At 35.4% G+C, this 18518-nt stretch overlaps 2 protein-coding genes across 2 annotated transcripts in view; both read right to left on the minus strand.

The window, feature by feature from the left end:
- Positions 1–299: 299 nt before the first annotated feature.
- Positions 300–1454, minus strand: LOC148953631 (uncharacterized). Its single transcript, XM_089087262.1, has one exon. It carries the CDS (start codon positions 1452–1454, stop codon positions 300–302), a length of 1155 nt encoding a protein of 384 aa, XP_088943388.1.
- Positions 1455–3837: 2383 nt separating this feature from the next.
- Positions 3838–18518, minus strand: part of LOC148953632 (OTU domain-containing protein 5-B-like) — a 75691-nt gene continuing 61010 nt past the window's right edge. Inside the window, exons 9-11 of the mRNA XM_089087284.1 lie at positions 15135–15297; positions 11083–11181; positions 3838–7826 (exon numbers count right to left, since the gene is read on the minus strand). Of these exons, the coding sequence (XP_088943410.1) occupies positions 7699–7826; positions 11083–11181; positions 15135–15297 (390 nt within the window). The 3' untranslated portion in view covers positions 3838–7698. The remainder of the gene's footprint in view (positions 7827–11082; positions 11182–15134; positions 15298–18518) is intronic.

Raw genomic sequence — 18518 nt, forward strand, 5'->3', positions numbered from 1 at the left:
CTGCAATTTCTTGTGCCAGCTCTTTGAGCACTCTAGGGTGTAGGCCATCTGGACCTTCTGATTTGTAAGGGTTTAGATTTTTTAGTTTTTTGTAGACCATTTGTATTGTCAGTTCTATTTCTTCAAATTTGCCTGCGTCTAGTGGCTGACATTCCTCTTGACTTTCATCTTTGTCTCTCTGTTGTGAAAACAGTTGAAAACGGTTGATTTGGTAGGTTGGCCTTAGCTATTGGGTCGCTGATTGTTAAATTTGTTGCTGAGTTTCTAAGATCGGGAATAACCGGCTGTTCTTTTCTGTTCTAATTTACGAAGTTCCAAAAAGCCTTGGGGTTGATCTTTGAGTTTTCAGCTACTTTACTCTCCTTTTCACTTGCTTCTTGTTTAGTGGCTTTCCTGACTTTGTTGGAGATTCTGCGATAATTTCTACGATTACTTTTGGTATCAGTCTGCTTGAGTGTCTCCCAGGCTTGCCGCTTGGTTTTTATTAGGTCAAGGATGTCTCGTTTTAGAGGCGGTCGTTTAAATATTCTGACTATTGGTATATACTTCTTTGTGAGGTCTATGATTACGGATGCAAACTTTCTGTACATGTCATCTACTAGATCTGTGTTATTTAGTATTTCAGTCCAGTTGAAAACTTCTAGCTCCGTTCGCATGGTATTGTAATCACCTTTTGAATACATCCACCTCTCTTTCTTTCTCATAGTTTCGCAACTTATAATCACCTCTAAGTAAATTGTAGCGTGGTCCGATTTTCCAACAGGAGGACCTATAGTAAGTTCTTTTATTAGTTCCGTATTACTGCATAGGACTAGGTCCAGTAGTGTTGGCTTGTCGCTTCCTCGGATTCTTGTTGGTTTTTTAATAAGCTGTTCTAGGTAATTATCGTTCACTATCTTCAGAAATTCCCTCTGTGAGGGTGACCCGCTATGCTCTAGGAAGTGTGGAAGGTCCCAATCTATGTTAGAGTAATTGAAATCTCCATTGATTAGAGTTGGCTCTGTTAATCTTTGACATATAGTTTGAATATCTTTAAAGAGTACTTGGTCATTCACGGCTGTGCTATTTGGACTTCTATATACTACAGCCAAATTTAGAGTTGCTTGGTTTGTGTTTGATATCTGAAGCCAAATAATTTCCTGTCCATTTATTTTTGATGACACTTTCTGGACTGATAAGTTGTCTAAGACGTAGAAAATAATTCCCCGACCTTCTTCTTGATCTATGTTCAAGGTGTGGCTTTTGTAGCTGTTGATGGCCAACTCTGGTAAAGTTGGGATATATTGACAGTGTTTAGGCTTAGCTTCGACCACTGCTGCTATGTCTGGGTTCTTTGCTGCAATTTCTACTTTTAATTCTGATAATTTGTTTGGTAGTGAATCAGCATTTAAATATAGTATCTTTAGTATTTTTACTTTAGTAGCTTTTTTGTTAGGCCTGAAGGATGGTGGCATTTGTTTGGCTTTGGTTATTCTACTTCATATTTGCCGTTGCTCTTCGTTGAAGTCTTTACCTCGCCTCCAATGGCTCTGCATCTCCATTTGACGATCGCACTGGGTGCGGGTATTCCTCTTCTGTTGCCTCTTCACGGCGAGCATTTGTCTCTGCATGGGCGTGAGATCTGGGTTTATATATACTTTGGTAAGAGTTTCTTTATTTGATAATTTTCTTAGATTTGGAGCTGTCCTCAGGATTGTTTGCCTTTTCATCTCAATCTCTTGTGATTTTTTTTAGCTTAACTATCAAAGTTTGTGGACTACCATCTTCTTTTGGTCTTTCAATCCGGGCAGTTTCTAGTAACTCCCCTTCAGTGATATTTGCCCCGAGCTCGTTTTCTTGAGTCAATTTGACAACCTGTGTAATGTCATTGACAGCAGTAGATTCAGGCAGCCCCATGACTACAAAATTCATCTTTTTCTGTTCTCCTAATTCCTTTTCCACTTCTACCTGAATAATTGCATTTATTGTCGGCTGGATGTCGTGAGGTGAGGGTTTTTCACTATGATTCGATATGAAGTTAGATAGGGGATGCTCGAACGCACTCTCATACTCTGTGTTCTAACCCTAAAAAACGTTAGGTACCAACTAATGTGAATATTTGAGCGCTAAGCACCGTTCCTTACCTGTTTGATGCCACTGGCAACTGTAGACCGAGTTTTGGAGCACTTAAACACAAGTAAAAAAAGAACTTTATCACACTGTATAAGTATCAGAACTTTATATTTGAATATTTTATCATAGGAAACTTATTGTATTTAGCCAAATATCTTTATTTGTCAACGTTTCTTCATTAGCCATATAGATTGCCGTAACACCCCAATTTTTTCAAATTAGGGAATAAGTCCTTGAGTATACAATAAGTAGCTAATAAAACACTTACTTCCTTGTCCCTTATGGTTCGAACCTGTTTCAACCTATTCCATCAACTGTACGTCAATCGTCAGAAAAGCACAAATAAAACAAAACATGATCACTGAAACTAAAATTGAATAAGTCCTAGAATCATCACTTCTAGGAAGTTCAGTCAGGACTGAAGAGAAATCAACACGAAACGAGACAATTCATTGAGGTAAAAACAAATCAAGTGCATGCTTTTAATGCTATTCTTGTTTTTTTGGCAGCTAACCTAAAACGTTTTTTCGATACACATTCATTGATATTAACTATTAGTTTTGTATCGATGAGACCTTTGACCTTGTATAAAAAAAATCATTTTGGATTAGCGACCAAAAAGACGACAACATTAAAACATACTCTTGATTTGTTTTCATCTGAATGAATTGCCTTGTTTCGTGTGTTTTTCATTCCTGGTTGAACTTTTTTAAAGTGATGATTTTAGGACTTGGTTAATTTTTAATTTTAATGGTCATGTAATTTACTGCAAGTCTTTTTTTTTATATATCTGTGCTTTTCTGACGACGGCTCTTAGATATAGAGCCGAAATATTCATTTGAAAAAAAAAACTGCACTGTCTTAAATAAATCTTCCTTGTTTTACCTTTTTTCATTTGTTTTATGGAAAGGCAGTGTGGTCTTTGTTGTTATTTACGTTAAAAGGACTGTCGGACAATTCTCCCAAGGTGATAGGGTAAGTACTACCAAGAGTTTTGTTTCAATTTACATGTATTCTTGCTTCCCACGGGAGCCCTCCCCCCCCTGGCCACGCATATGCTGCACAAATTTTTTGACGACCGGTCATTCGGTGGCATTCAAGCAACTTTATCAAGCGCGGTAAGCACACTTCTTATGTTATAACCTTTATCAAATTTGATTGAGGGATCTTTCACCAGGGACACTCGGGTAAGGAGGATTTAAAGACTGTAATGTACTCTCCAATTCAGGAATGAGATAGAATCATAAATTCAACACTGAAAGTTCAAAAACAAAATTTTCTGAATATTCAAAAACTTCCAGAAACTGATTCTTAAATAAAAGATAAATTATGCAATAATTTCAAAACTGAGAGTAAGCACCCACTTTCTTATGTTCCCCAAAGTGAGAGCTGAGCAACTGAAAATTCTGCAAGCCAGATTTGGCATTAACACAGAAATAATCTCAACATCCCTGTATCTTACCCGTGCCGGGAGGGGAAGGTGCAGATATAACACGATTTATCCGTCTGTAGGTTAAAAAATTAATAAACATGTGCAAAACCGGCGACAATGAGATATTAGGCGCTGATATTGACTCCCTATAGTATTTTTACCGCCATTATATCCTCAAAAATTATCTTTTCTTTGGTTGTTCGCAACCTGTTTTCACAAAACTGATTTTCTCGAACACCAGAATTTCAGTTACAAAAAAAGCAGGGAAATCTAATTTTAAAAGAACACACACCTCAACAGCAGTTTTTAATTTATATTATTAAAAGAATTATCGAACACATGAACTACGATGTTTATTATATAACATTTTTGCTTTTTCGCCAAATTCAATCACATTTACACATAGGCTTATAAACATACTTAAAAACATCCCAATAACTTGCACTTTATAGAGCAAAATAATTTTGATAACAAATCACAATTAAAAAAGAACATCCAAAATTATTTTCAAAAAATAAAGCAAACAAAATTTTTCACAGTAAATCACAAAAAATACGAATAGAAGAAGAAGATTATCTCAAAAAAAGGAAACCATTCTGAAAAAGGAATATATATATGGTCATATTACAATATGAAGCAAATTCACACCTTTTTTGTCAGGTTTATGAATTAATTAAAATCTAATTAATCTAGATAAGAAAGAACAAATCAATAGTATCAGGCGACCATTTTGTAGGAAGCTATTATGCTCGATCAAACTAAAATATACATATCACCCAAGGCCGTACCCAGTGGGGGGGGGGGTTACCCGGTTTTACACTCCCCCCCCCCCGACTTTTTGTCCGACTCGTAAAAATGTAACAAAATGCATATCAAATTTTCGATAGGTTTTTATACGGTTTTTTCATACCCCCTCCCCCAGGACGAAAATCCTGGATACACCCTTGATATTGCTATATATTAAAGAGACAAAGGAAAAAAACAATTGAATTGAGTTTTATACATTTACTGGCTATGTCAATTGGTGAAATTTATTCGTCTATATTCCTTCCATTAGCTAAGTTCAAAAGGGAATGAACTTAGCATTTTTATATATCATTTTAGGACTCTACTTCTTTACCGTTATATTTAGTATTTCTTAAGGTTATTTATAGCCTCGTCTTGATTGAGCTCATTCACTCTACCAACAGCTGGGCGGCTTTGACTGGACAGCCAAACATAGCCTTCGAAATTTTCGAAGGCTGTCCAAAAATCATCCACCTCAAACAAATGTTGCTGATGGGGTGAATGATATCCATTTTCAGTATCATTTTCATATCTTACTTTGTTCAGAGCATTTGTTAATTCCACCGATCGATATCTTGATCGCAACTCATTGTTTGGAGTAACAATAATCTTGTTAAAAAAAAGTCACAGATTTTTCCATTTCTGAAGTATTCATTTTTTGCATTTCTTAATTCCTACAGTATAGTGGTCAAATATTATTTCTGTGTATTTTTAAAAGTCTAGGGGGATGATTTTGTTGTTTTTATATTTTCTTCAATGAAATACCAAAGAAGAAAAAAATATCAAAATTTGGGGGGAGGGATTACCTCCATCACCACCCCCACTGATGTCCTAACATTCTTTCATTCAGGTCCTTCCACTGGTCAAATTTCTGGATAGCAAATCAACAAAAAATTCTAAAGCTGTTTTAACCTAATCATAAGCTTGGAAAAAACGTCATTCATAAAAAAAACCCATAAACTAACGAATTTTTTTTGCCTCCTACAACATCTCAATTTTTAAGTTGGCTTGACGCAGCGATCACCAGTAAAAATGAGTCAATAGAGCTAGGCTTGGTTCAACTTTTGAATTTAATGGATGCGGTTCAGGTAAATTTACAGTAAATTTTTACAAACTACGTAATTTTACGTATTACTGAGGGATTGGATAACAGATGTCACTACATTCTAGCCCTGGGATTACCCATTCAGGGTATAGGCAAGACAATATTCCAAGGCGATAATTTAACACTTTGTAGCTACAGGGTTTCATAAATGCTCACATTTAAATTTTATAGGATGTGGATTATTCAACATAAAAAATTAAATTCAAAAAGTGTGGTTAATGGATAAGTTAAAATCATCAGCAATTCGCTATCAAAAAGCAATGCCGTTTATGGAGAATTAGTGGGATTTTTACGGATTAGGCACACCTGTTTCTTTTTGGTTGTTTTGACATAATTTATGAATGTTTAAACAAGAAATGTATAGTTAATCCATAGCCATTCTTCAGAATGCAAAGCAACGCTTTTTTTTTTAGAGAATTCTTGTCCTTTGTATGGCATAGCCTCCCATGCATCTCTACATTTTTTTTAAATTAAAAGGACTCACTTACATTAAAAAACATATGATTAATATATAACTATAAGAGCATCCACAATTCATTTTCTTAAAAAGGAATACTGTATATGAAGACTTTCTGTCGTCTGAATGATGAATTCACTCATACATATACTTTTGGGTATCTACTCTGATTACAGATATACAATCTAATAATTAAATTGATTTTTCCATTTATTCCTTTTTCAGAAACCTGTTTTGGGAGAGTTTGAGGATATTTTTGATAATTTATCTCATTTGATTTTCCCGAACCTAAGGGCTAAACTTTTTGTTGCAAATACACATTACGGATCGTACAGACTCTGAATGAATTTTTTATTAGACACCGAGTTTTTTTTAACTTCAATTAATTTCGACCCAAGTAATTTTGTTAAACTGCATTAAAGCGATGATCCACCAGAGGTTAGTACAGCTGAGCCTCCTCACCCTTAGCCTATATAAGATCTTTAGCTTAATCTTTCTCTCGAAGCTCCCACTCCCTTTAACATTTTCTTAGAACCTTTTCACGCCCCGCTTTGGGACACAGCCTAAGCTTGATTTGCAAAAAAAGTTTTGCAACCCATCATCCTGCATGTGTAAAACTTGGCCTAATCATCTTACATTTTCTTGCATGACTCATATGGCAGCGGACCCATTTAGGCCCCCCCCCACCCCTCCATGTATTGTCTCTGCATTCACCAATTACAAGACATTTAGAGCAAAATGCTACTTGTATGACAAGTAACGACAAAAAAGTTCATTATTTATTAAAAGTCATTATTTTAATATAAAACTTAACTTAATACCCAAAAAGGTGAGACATTAAATAAAATGTATTTCTAAGTTGTTTATATTAAACGCCAGAAAAACATTTTTAGTAGTTCTTCAGTCAAAACTCCTGGCATAGGGCTGGCCACCAGAAACATTATAAAATTCATAAACATACACTTATTGTTTGTAACATAGCCTCTTTTGGGCTACCATAACTATTTTCGCAAGTCTATTTCATTATATCCGTTATGAAAACCCAATAAACCTGATGTAAGACAACACACATCACACAACAGAGTGACAAACCCCGAAAATGTGTTGTAAACTTGAATATTTTTTATTCGGTAGCTCGACTCCCCCTGGCGTAGGCAATTCTGCAAGACAGAAATAGCCCTTGGAAAGTTACCAGAGAAGAAAGCGGAGGGAGTGATGCAGGAGCTTCGGTTGGAAGATCATGACGGGTTATTATTTCAGGTATAGGAGCACTTAAATCTGAGTCTATTTGATAGTTTGTCAATGGTGCTTAGTGTTAAAACATTTTTGTTTCAATATTTGTCTGAATGCAATAGGTTCTTTTTAGACATTCGACATAAGCCAAACAGGTTTTTTTTTTTAAAGATGTTTTAAGAACCAAACAAGACAGGATAAATCTGAATACACTAATCTATTAGGCAATCTGAAGTTAAGGGGGGACATGAATTTCCAAAAAAATGAATAAAATGGCCCCTTGAGAATAACCTTTGCATATATATTTTCCAAATGTATAATCGAAAAAATGTTTCATTTAGCTTCTGTCACTTTCTGCGTTTAAGCAGTATGGACGAAAAATCAATATCTTAGCCCAGCCCAGTTACAGAATTGGCTAAGAACATATTTGCTATACATGGTATACATTCAAAACTCTAGAGTTAAGAGAGTCCCATCCATGAAAAAGAAGAATTCGATTCACTCACTCAAAAATTCAAATTCAGTCCAACTTCGCTTTCATCACAAAAACTCGGATCCTTTGATTCTCACAAATCAATGTTCACTATCACTACTAGCAGCGCTAGTTCCCGCAGCACTATTTTTCAAACTGTTTAAATATTCGGCTTGGGATTCAGCTAAAACTTTCGCCAAAACGTCCGCTTCGTCCCACTCAGCTAGACCTGAAATTATAATAATTGAAGAAGTACCTATTATATAGCGGTTCATGGGTTTAGGTTTCTTTTTTTCTTTAGAATGATTTTGTGAAAATAAGGGTTATCTTGCTTTTTACTTTTTTTCCCTAATGATGTTTCGTTGTCAGCTAATTAACAATTAAATAGTTGAAGTGCCAAGGAAAGCAAAATGAATACAATTTCCGCCTTGTTGACCCATCTTAGTTCTATTTATATCTGAAGAGCGCAATTTTTAAATATTTTTCTCTTCGGTTTTTCAAAAATTATGGAATCTTTAGAAGCGGAAGATTTTTAGGAAGCCGAATTTTTTTTTCGAACAACCTATAAGCGTGACATATTGGAGCTGATTGGGGCATCATATGCCACACAATACAACTCGTCGTTACAGGATTGAAGTCTGGCCTTTCAGAAGGAGAAAAGAATTTGAATGTGATTTTCTGTATTACGAAGATGATAATTATTTTCATCAGAGGTAAAAGACGGCTGAACACTTAGGGCCTGAGGGAGATCAACATGAAGCTGATGAAAATTAAAACATGGACACGAAAGAATGTATAGTAATTCAAGATCAAGTAAAGGAGTAACTACAGAAGAATTAGGTTCTAGCTTGATTGTAAAACTTAGAACGCCGTTTTAAAAGAGAAGGACAATTTGACATGCATACTATTGGGCAATAAGAAATACAAGGTTGGATCCACCAGTGAAAAAAAACTTTCAAAATCCTTCCAGAAAAGATTGTTTAAGAATCTCTTAAATACCCAGACTCGTGCCCTTCTTCAGGTTAGTCAAATCAATGTGACGTTAGAAATACATATTTTCATTAACAAGAATACCCACAAAACGAACATACCAATCGCTACTCCTATTAATAATCCCATTTGACGGGTGAATTTAAGATAACTGAGGATAAACCTGAGAAACACATGAGAAAATGAATGTTCTTTTTTAAATATAGGGTAAGATAATTAGCGCTAAACCATAGAAATACTATCATAAGCAAATTTACTATATTTAATCCAGGCTCTGATTTACAACTCTCCGAAGTGCCAAATGTGCTGTCACCAGCGAAAGAAACAAGGACATTGAAGAAAGCGAAGTATCGTTGCCTTGTTTGAATTGGGTCTAATTGTTTTATGTAGATGCCTACACATACCATGAATGTCCAAAATCTGGTTAATGTCAACATTCACTGGTAAATGTCCGAAATACCTTTTTTTCTGCTTAGATTTAATCAGCTTCGCGAGTCAGATTTTTCGGTCTTATGCAAGATATGATGGTAAAAGTTAAGTTAGGTTAGGCTAGATTATGTTAGTTTAGGTTAAATTAGATTAGGTTAAATTCGGTTCTAAATATCAGAAATGGGCTAAAACCTAACGAAACCTAAGCTAACCTAACCAACCTTAATGTGACCTAACCTGTTATCATCAAACCTTACATTAAATTGAAAGAGTTAACTGGTAATGTTGACTAAACCCAAGAAAAAAAAGAAGGTATTTTGGACATTCACTGTTGAATGTCGACATTCACCCATTTGCGGACATTCACGGTAACATTTATACTAAAAAATTGGGGAAAATTACATTTTTAAGGAAAAAATACTTAGTATGTAGTTATGCACTTTTTGATAGTAACGTATACTACTAAAAAGTTAAATAAACAGAAGAAATATGGGTAAAAATCAACAAAAAATTAAAAATATATGGCGCCAAAGAGCATAAGAAAGTGTTGTTTTCGTGTAGTTGTCTTTAGGGATCAACAGATTACTAATATTTAAATTTTGGGGGGATTTGAATTTTGCTTATTCATTTGCGCGGTTGAACGTGGTAACACTGACGAAAATGCGGTTCTGCGCTAAAAACGCAATAATTTTGAAACAGTCGAAAAAAATTTTTTGGTGTCATTGGTACTTAAAAGAAGTCAATCTAGGAAAAAGAATATTTTCAACCAACAAAGGATATAAAAAGTTCTTCTACTTCCCCAATAATTATAGTGCGTGTCAATGCACACGCACAGCAAATAATACATAATGCCCTGACACGTATTAATGAGCACGTATTAATTAATGAGTTATCCTCACGGAAAAATGCTATTTTTGATTATATACTTTACGCTTTGGCAAATCAAAAATGTAAATATTTTTAAGCTCTTGAGCGAAAATGTTTTCCCCACCATTAGTTCCATCTTAAATGTGACCGAATTCAGGGACAATAAATGGTGAACCTGCTGCTAGCGAACCTACTAAAAATATACAAGAGAAATTTCAAAGGAAATATTGGGCAGACACTTCAGCCATGTGTCGAGAAACAACTTTAAATTTTCCCACTATGTTGAAACCAAGATGGCTTCACGGAGCCGTTAAATGAGAATGTTCCAACTAAGTTCGGTAATTGATTTATTTTCTCCTTAGTCTCACATGAAGAAACTAAAGAAAAATAATAAGAAAAAGGTTCGTGTTTCCATTTTTACACAACATATGGTCCAAGGTCCGTTTTCATACATTAGACAAATCGTGGACAGACGGGTAGGTGCAAACGAGGGTCCGTAAGAAATAGGAAAAAAATGCAACAGAAGTAAAAAAAGAAAGAGGAAATCATGGACGTAAAAATATCTAAAGATAAAGATACCTAACTTCCTTTCGTATCAGTAATTAACCCAATCCTTCCAATTCTCTTCAGGCTTATGTATATATATATATATATATATATATATATATATATATATATATATATATATATATATATATATATATAGATTCACAAATCTTTATGTACATAGAGAATGGGGAAGAGAATGGAGTGCGGGGAAGACCCACCTTATGGAGAGCTATTCTCATAACATTACAATTTTCCAAAATACCTAAAAAAAACTAAAATTAAATATTATACAAATTCCTAGAAACGAGGCTTTGTTTTTATTCATTCAAATAAAAACAAATTAAGATTATGTTTTTAAGATGATTCTTGTGGGGAGAGGGGCAAACCCACCTTATGGAGGGCTAATTTCCTAAAATAACAGTTTCCTTTAGATACCTAAAAAAGAAATTAAATTAAAATATTCTCACCGCTATATGAACCATATCTGCAAACAGGAGACAGAGGCAGAGATGGAGACAGAGAGAGAGACAGAGAGAGAGAGAGAGAGAGAGAGAGAGAGAGAGAGAGAGAGAGAGAGAGAGAGAGAGAGAGAGAGAGAGAGAGAGAGAGAGAGAGAGAGAGAGAGAGAGAGAGAGAGAGAGAGAACATACCGAACATATCTGGTGGTAGTTTATTTAAAAACGAAGCTGTCTCTGACAATTTAAAATCGCAAAAATCTGCATCTTTGCTTGTTGATGGGAGCTGGTCACCTAAACGAAATAAAAGGCAATTAAAATTTTAACAAATGCTAGATAGAAATATACCTATAAGGTAATTTAGAGGCAAACGCTGGGTTACAACATAGTTTTTACTTTAAGTAAAGATGGTTGGATTAAGAGTATACTAAAATTCTAAAAGTATATACCATTCGAAATGCAAGTGCACGAGATTTTGAAAATGTGGATTTCTTATCAGATAAATACATTATTTTATTACAAAAAAAAACATGATAGCTCGCTTCACCCCCAGAGAAAGTCTTCTGGGACCCTGGAAAGGGGCCTTGTTAAATAGCAAGAGAAAAAGAAGATTGACATGTACTCACTAATATAAAGAAGAAGAGATAAAGAAAAGGAAAAACAATACTGAAAAAATGCAATAACTAGCCGTTCAAGTTGCAGTTATAGACATAGACATAGACATACTTAAGACATACTAAAAGCACTAATACGGAGGGTTTTTACATATACAACAAAGTTAAATAACAAATACGACAACAAAAAATGAACAAAACCATATTACTTTTCTTAGAATTGGTTGACCATGTCTGTAAAAAAGGGACAAAGGAGTGCTGGTAGCAAGTCGTACGGCATGTCACTGGGTTGAGCTTGTATTGTCTCCGGGTATGGGACGTAACGGGGGCTAGTGGGGGCAGGATCGTCCTGTGTTTGCTGCTATGGAGCAGGAAATAGCCGAACTAGCAAATCAGTATCTGACGGCGGTTACGGCGGTTAAAAAGCGACTCGAGGCCAAGAACCTTAAGCGCATTGTCATAAGTAGTGAAGGCCTGACCCAGCATAATCTTACAAGCCCGTATTTCGATAGCTTCGATGTCTCGACACATCCCAGCACTCAACTGTACACCAGGGCCCCACACGGGGTACGCATATTCAATGAAGGGTAGGATATAAGTCGAAGGCAAGCTTCATGGAATTCACACTGAACCCGAACCGCTTCATGGTAATCAGTGACTACAGCGCTGCATACCCTTTTCGCATAAGGTCACTAACGTGGTTGTTGAACTTGCAATCAACGGAGAAAATTACCCCCATAATTTTTTCACTGCCAACTTTTCCAACAAGGTAGTGGACTCCTGGAAGTCCAATTCAAGAGGGTTGAAACAAATCACCTTGCACTTCTGCTCATTGAGGGTAAGGCTAGCTCGCTCGCATTCATTCTGAAAAACTGTGGGTAGACTAGGATCAAAAAGGGGGTTAAGAATAAAAAGAAAAAGGGGGTTAGATTAAGAATAAAAAGAATACGACATTGAACTTTAACAGTCCCTACCGGCGGTACTGATCTCCGTTTAACGGCCCTTCAGCCAGTAAGTACAATAGGGGTTGGGGGTCAGCCATTTTCTGCTTTGGCACACCCTTAGTCTTTACCTTTCCCATATTTCTCCAGGTACCCATTTAGAGCTGAGTCAACTCGTGCTCAGCTTACAGGGTCACTCTACTGACCCACTTCCCAAACCAGAAAACCGATAAAATAATGTCGATAAAGACTCTTGTACTTCTCTTCTTTTCCCCTCCCTCTTTGATTTATTCACCAAGGCGTCTCTTTTGCGATCCAAAAATTCTTTGCGAACATTTTGAATCTAAAACCGTGTCTATGTTCTAATAGAAATCGTCAGTCGGTTTCATGGTGCTTGTGCAATTTGTTTTAATTATTTTTGGCGAAGATTGGAACTACTTGAACTTTCCATTTTATCTCCCTAAAGAATTTTTCTTACTGTGCTTGATAGCGCAGTAAGCACCAAATAAATCCCTACTTTAATAATAATAATGAAAAAAAATCCTGTGTATTCACACATACACTGGAATTCATTTTTGCATCAAAGGCCTGGTAAATTTACTACTGAAGTTTTAAAGACCCATTTCTGTACGTAATCTAGTTCTCCAGCGAAGGTAATTGGCTTAAATTTTGTGTTATTTTCTGATTTATTTAAAGGAAATGAACTTGTTTACAAACACGGGTGAAGAAACTTTTTTAAAAATCCTTACAATATTAAAATGTTTATTTGCAATAATTTATTTTTATTTGTATTATACATCACCTATTACTGCTTTGTAGAGCCTGCAGCATAATGGCGTACAAAAATATTTTAGGAACCAAGTAGGTTACTTGTGATAGCCTCAGGACAATATAGCTACTGACCCCTAAAGAAAGAAGACATTACCTGACGAGGAAATTTGGCTTCAAAAGTCTATTGTCTGAGACCCACTGAGAAGTTTCCCCTTCTTATGGGTCAGATTTAAGACTGAAGACCTGTGCAGGACAGTTTATCTGGTCGGTTATTATTAAAAAAGTAAGCCTTCCACCCGTTAATTCGACTGACCGGTACTTGCCTGTATTTGAACCTTACTCTGTGTGGCATTTTAATTCGTGAGGTTTTCTGAAGTGTATTGTATGTGATTTAACATGTAATTAAATAGAAAAAGTTTTTCAACTGAAGTAAGGAGCAACATTACAACTTAGAGCAAACAGAAGCTATTACGTATATGACGGGTTTGCCCTCTCCTTAATACCTCGCTCTTTACGCTAGTACTTATAAAAAGCTTCTTATTGTTCTACTTAACCGATCCTCTCCCGATATTTTAGGACTCAATAAGGTTCAAAACGATCACCCCTGAAAAACAAATAATAAACACACATTCGTGATCTTTCTTATGGCAACAAAAACCCCGTTTTTGAAGATGGGAGCTTGCAACCTCTAGAATATGATTCTCTGACATGTTGAATCTAATGGCGTGATTTCATTAAGATTATATGACTTTTAGAGGGCGTTTCCTCCTTTTTTCGAAAATCAGGTAAATTTTCTCAGGCTCGTAGGCTTCGACGGGTAAAACTAAATTTAATTAAACTTATATATTTGAAATCAACATAATAAGCCGATTCTTTTGATATATCAATTGATATAAAAATTCCATTTTTTAGAGTTTTGGTTACTATTAAGCCACATCGATCCTTACTTACAGTTCGCTACCACGAACTGTTTGAACTCATTACCAACTGTTTGATTGGCATTCTGGCGCTAGTATGTTTTTATGTTATTATGGAGAACATAATTACTTATATATTAGTAAACAAGTAAAACATTAAATAAGTTATTTTGGTTACTACTTTAAACGAAATACGATCAAATAAAAATCCATTTCGCAACGTATATATTCAAATTTCTTCTATCCCATCGGTAAGGTCAGACTGCTGTGTTGTAACCACGAAAAAGATGACTAAATAAGCTCAAGGGTGTTACTCGTTTGGCCTTTTCTTTTTTAAACTGACAATTCTTTTTTGGCTTCTCTAACCTTTTTTTTGTCTAAGATTGATTGAAGTCTCTTTAGTATTTTTTTTATTGATTTTATGAATTTGAATTAGATCAAGGGTATCACTCGTCTTACCTGCAAAAAAAAAAAAAAAAAAAAAAAAAAAAAAAAAAAAAAAAAAAAACCTTTGACTTCTCTCGAATCGTTTTTTGTCTAGGATTTATTGGAGTCTGTTTCATATTTTCTAAGTGATTTTATGAACTGAATCAACTGATAGGTGTCACTCACTTGACTTTAAAAAACAAAAATCTTAAATCTTTTTGGCTTCTCTCGAATCTTTTTTTTGTCTAGGATCAGCTCAAGGGTGTCACTCAGAATTTTTTTTTGTTTCTCTCTAATCTTTTTTTGGTCTAAGGTTGATTGGAGTCTAGTATTTATTGAGTGATGTTATGAGTCTTATAGTCAGCACCTATTGGCTTGCTAGGAAAGTACTCCCTTTCTTTTTACGGGTCAGCGTTTAAATGAAGCGCGTCTCTTTTCTATCCTTTACAGGTCAAGAAGCCTTTTTACGAATTAATGCCGCACCAATAAGTCTTATTCATTCATCTTATCAAAAATGATTTAATATAGCTTAGTAATATAGTTAACAAGTTATATTAATGAAAAAAAAAACAACTTACGGCTATGACCTGGCTGTGGAGATTGGCATGAAGACCTTTTTTCTCCAAGGGTTAATTTAGGGGAATTTTTCGTCCCAAAATTATGAACAGGACTTAATTTCGTCGATGTTTCTCCTCTATGGCGGGGTGATCGAATATCAGGTGATTTCAAATTAGCACCACGCTGAAAAAAGATAACTCAACAAATCACTAACTTTGTGGAGGAAAATGGCAAAAGGGAAGAGTAGACAAAGGTTTCGCTCAATTATACAATGTCTAACAATAAGAAAGATGACAAACTTGAAAAAACCAAACATAAAGCCAAATATGAAATCGAATCATGAAAACAATTTATTTAAGGGGATTCGATAATTTAAATAATCGCCCTGTCTCGTCCATTATAAACTTTTTAAATTGTGCAGCAAAACTATACAGAATTGACTGGGCGGCCCTGCCAGAACTTGTGAGCTAGGCTAAGAGCTCCGAATAAATGACAGAACACTAGAGCCCGGCACCTACTTTCCCGGAAATCTTAGAAAACCCTTTAAATTCTCCTGTTTTGTGCCGGAGATAGAAATACTCTGATTTAACGAAATAAACATCATTAGATAGCGTGAATTTTATTTTTTTTATTGAACGGAAAAGAATTTTCTTTTAAAGTTCAGGAAAAGGAGGTCTCTTAAAATATTATAACACACATGCTTAGAAAATATTAAAAATCACCTCAAAAACAGTATCATTGACCAATTTGACATCTTAGAAAGTTCCCTGATGTGCTACCCGCTTTGACTGAAAACCTTGCCAACACAGGGGACGTATTATCTATGCTGCAGGTACATTAAGTAGGCAGTGCTTTGTTGAACAATTCGTAGAAGACTATATCTTTTCTTTACTTTAAACTAGTCTTTCTTTACCTTTTTGAACTGTTGACACATTTAAGATCCTCTATCTATTTTCGCCAAAACTGCTTTGGGAGTTGCATATTGTGCTGGAAAAATTCGGCAATGGAACCCTTGTCTTTAAGACGTTCAATCGACGCTGAGACTCGCAACATGATTTTAAGGTATGGAAGGGCCTTAATAGGGCAGGTTTAGACGTTACCCATGCCTCTTTCCAGTCTCTTAGTAAAACGTTTGAGGTAACGTCAATGGCTGTTTTCTCCAAGTACATCAATTTACTTCCTAATGTAGATCTTTCTTGTATCACTCTTCCCCCTCCCATTGTTCAACAAACAAGACAGACACGAAGGCATGCATCTTAGGCCAAATATCTTACGGTTGACAAGTCAAGAACTGAGCACTTGAAGACGAGCTTTGTTCGAAGTTGTACTTCGACCTGGAATGTTCTTCCTGGGAGCGTTTTCTCTAAAAGTTTCTCTGTTGACTCCTTCAAAAGAAGCCTCAACAGACATTTATAATCTCCTGAAGAAACAGGATAAATAGTGGCGTATTCCACAATTAAAAGTACCTGGCGCTACGAATCTGCAAATTAAAAAACCAATAAAAGAAAGCTTAAACGTTTCCTATGCTAACATCACTATTAACCGAATAAAATTCAGTCAAACAGACCTTGGTTTGCTTTACCAAATATCTTAGCATATTCACAAAGCTCTTCTCAATCAGAAATATCTATACCGAACTTTTACTTGGCAATTATCTTTACCAAACTATCTTAGTGGTTTTTCCTGTTTCTCGTAAAAAAAAAAGAAAAAAGAAGAAAAAATACAATTAAATATCTGCAGAGTGTGTGTGTCAGATATCGTAACTTCCTTCCATATATACCACGTCGATTTAATAACACTTAAGAATTAATTTTCCGTAAGGGTAGCCTTGGTAAATAAGGACATGTATCATCAATAGGAATTATTTATACAAATAAAATCGAGTGTATACTTGTGTGCCTGTCCTGCATGCATTAGTACACTGTTTATCCAATCCAGGGTTGCCAACGCTATGAAATAAACTGTACTAGTTTTTCAACTAAAAGTCCCACAAGGGAGTAATTTGTACCATTTCAAGAGCAGGTTAAAAAATTGCCATATTAAGACGGAAATTTTCGATAAACTACAACTTGAATAGATATCTGAGTCAGGAAAGATCAAATGAAACTAAAACGTACTGGTAAATTTGCATTATATCAACATATTTTCAAATATATCAAATTTTACCAGAGCCTCAATATTGCACCAAAAATGGTACAAATGTATCCCGTTAGCAGCGCTGATCCGATTGCCAATAAACTCTTAAGTTGTTGAGGACACACAAGTTGTCGAGTACACTCTTGCGAAGATTTTAGACATGATCCCCCCCCCCCCCCCCAAGGCTCTCTTAATACTTTTCATAAAGATACTTGATAGGGTGAACACAAATACTTGATAGTTCCTTCGGTTCAAACGTTACATTATTCGCATTTTCTGGATATTATTTATCCAACAACGTCTGACGGGTAGGCAAATAATCCTTAACTAATTTTTCAAGTATTTAAAAATTTTAAATGTGAACAGTACTTTACACGTGGGGGAAGTTTTCTAAGGGGGAATTATAGGAAGGGTGAAATTTTCCCGGGGTTAATTTTTACGTGGAAAATTTTCGCGGAGGAAGGTGATTTTCCCGGGGTGTTTTCCGCGGGGAAGTAACATTTTCCGCGGAGTTTTCAATAGGTGGGATTTTCCAGAGGGAGATCTGTCCGCAAAGGGAATTTTAATACGACCGTTATTAATATGCAGGGGGGAAGTTCCAGTGGGGGAGAATTTTCCGCGAAGAAGGAATTTATTGCAGAGAGGGGAGATTTTTCGAGGGAAATTATCTACAGCGTGTAAATTTTTCAAATACTTTTAAATTCAAAAATACGATTTTTACTAATACGCAATTGAGGGGGGAATGTTCCGGGGAGAATATTTTTTCTAGAATGTCCTTCTTTTAAGATTGCAGCAACACGCGATGTGTAAGCTAGTCGAATAATACTAATAATAATACAAAAAAAAAAAAAATCTTACTCCATAATCTCACGCATGAATCTTTTTGGGGCCTGTGCCCCTTTTTTATCAGATAAATATCCCTTTTTATTTATACATAAATTTACCTAGAATAAAATTTTATTTACAAGGTAAACTTTCACAGAGGCTAGCCTGTTTTCACTGCAATAATTTTGCAAGAGGGAAGAAATTGGTTTGTACTGAAGTTCTATTTTTATTTAGCTAAATCTTGCCATTGAAAAACCATTAATGCGGAAGGCAAGTTCAGTTTTGACTCCCATAAATTTTATTGACCCACGGCGTGACACCATGGCGAAAGAGGCGAGCTCTTGTCCGTATTAAGAGGCTTACCTCTTGTATGTATATATGTTTTTAAGTTAGTTCCCGTTTAGAGTTCAGCAAGTGATATTAAAGCCGTTTAGAATTGAAAT

This window comes from Artemia sp. Qi Xiang Cuo, chromosome 3 (genome assembly GCF_049724085.1).
Source record: "Artemia sp. Qi Xiang Cuo chromosome 3, ASM4972408v1, whole genome shotgun sequence".
NCBI lineage: Eukaryota > Metazoa > Arthropoda > Branchiopoda > Anostraca > Artemiidae > Artemia > Artemia sp. Qi Xiang Cuo.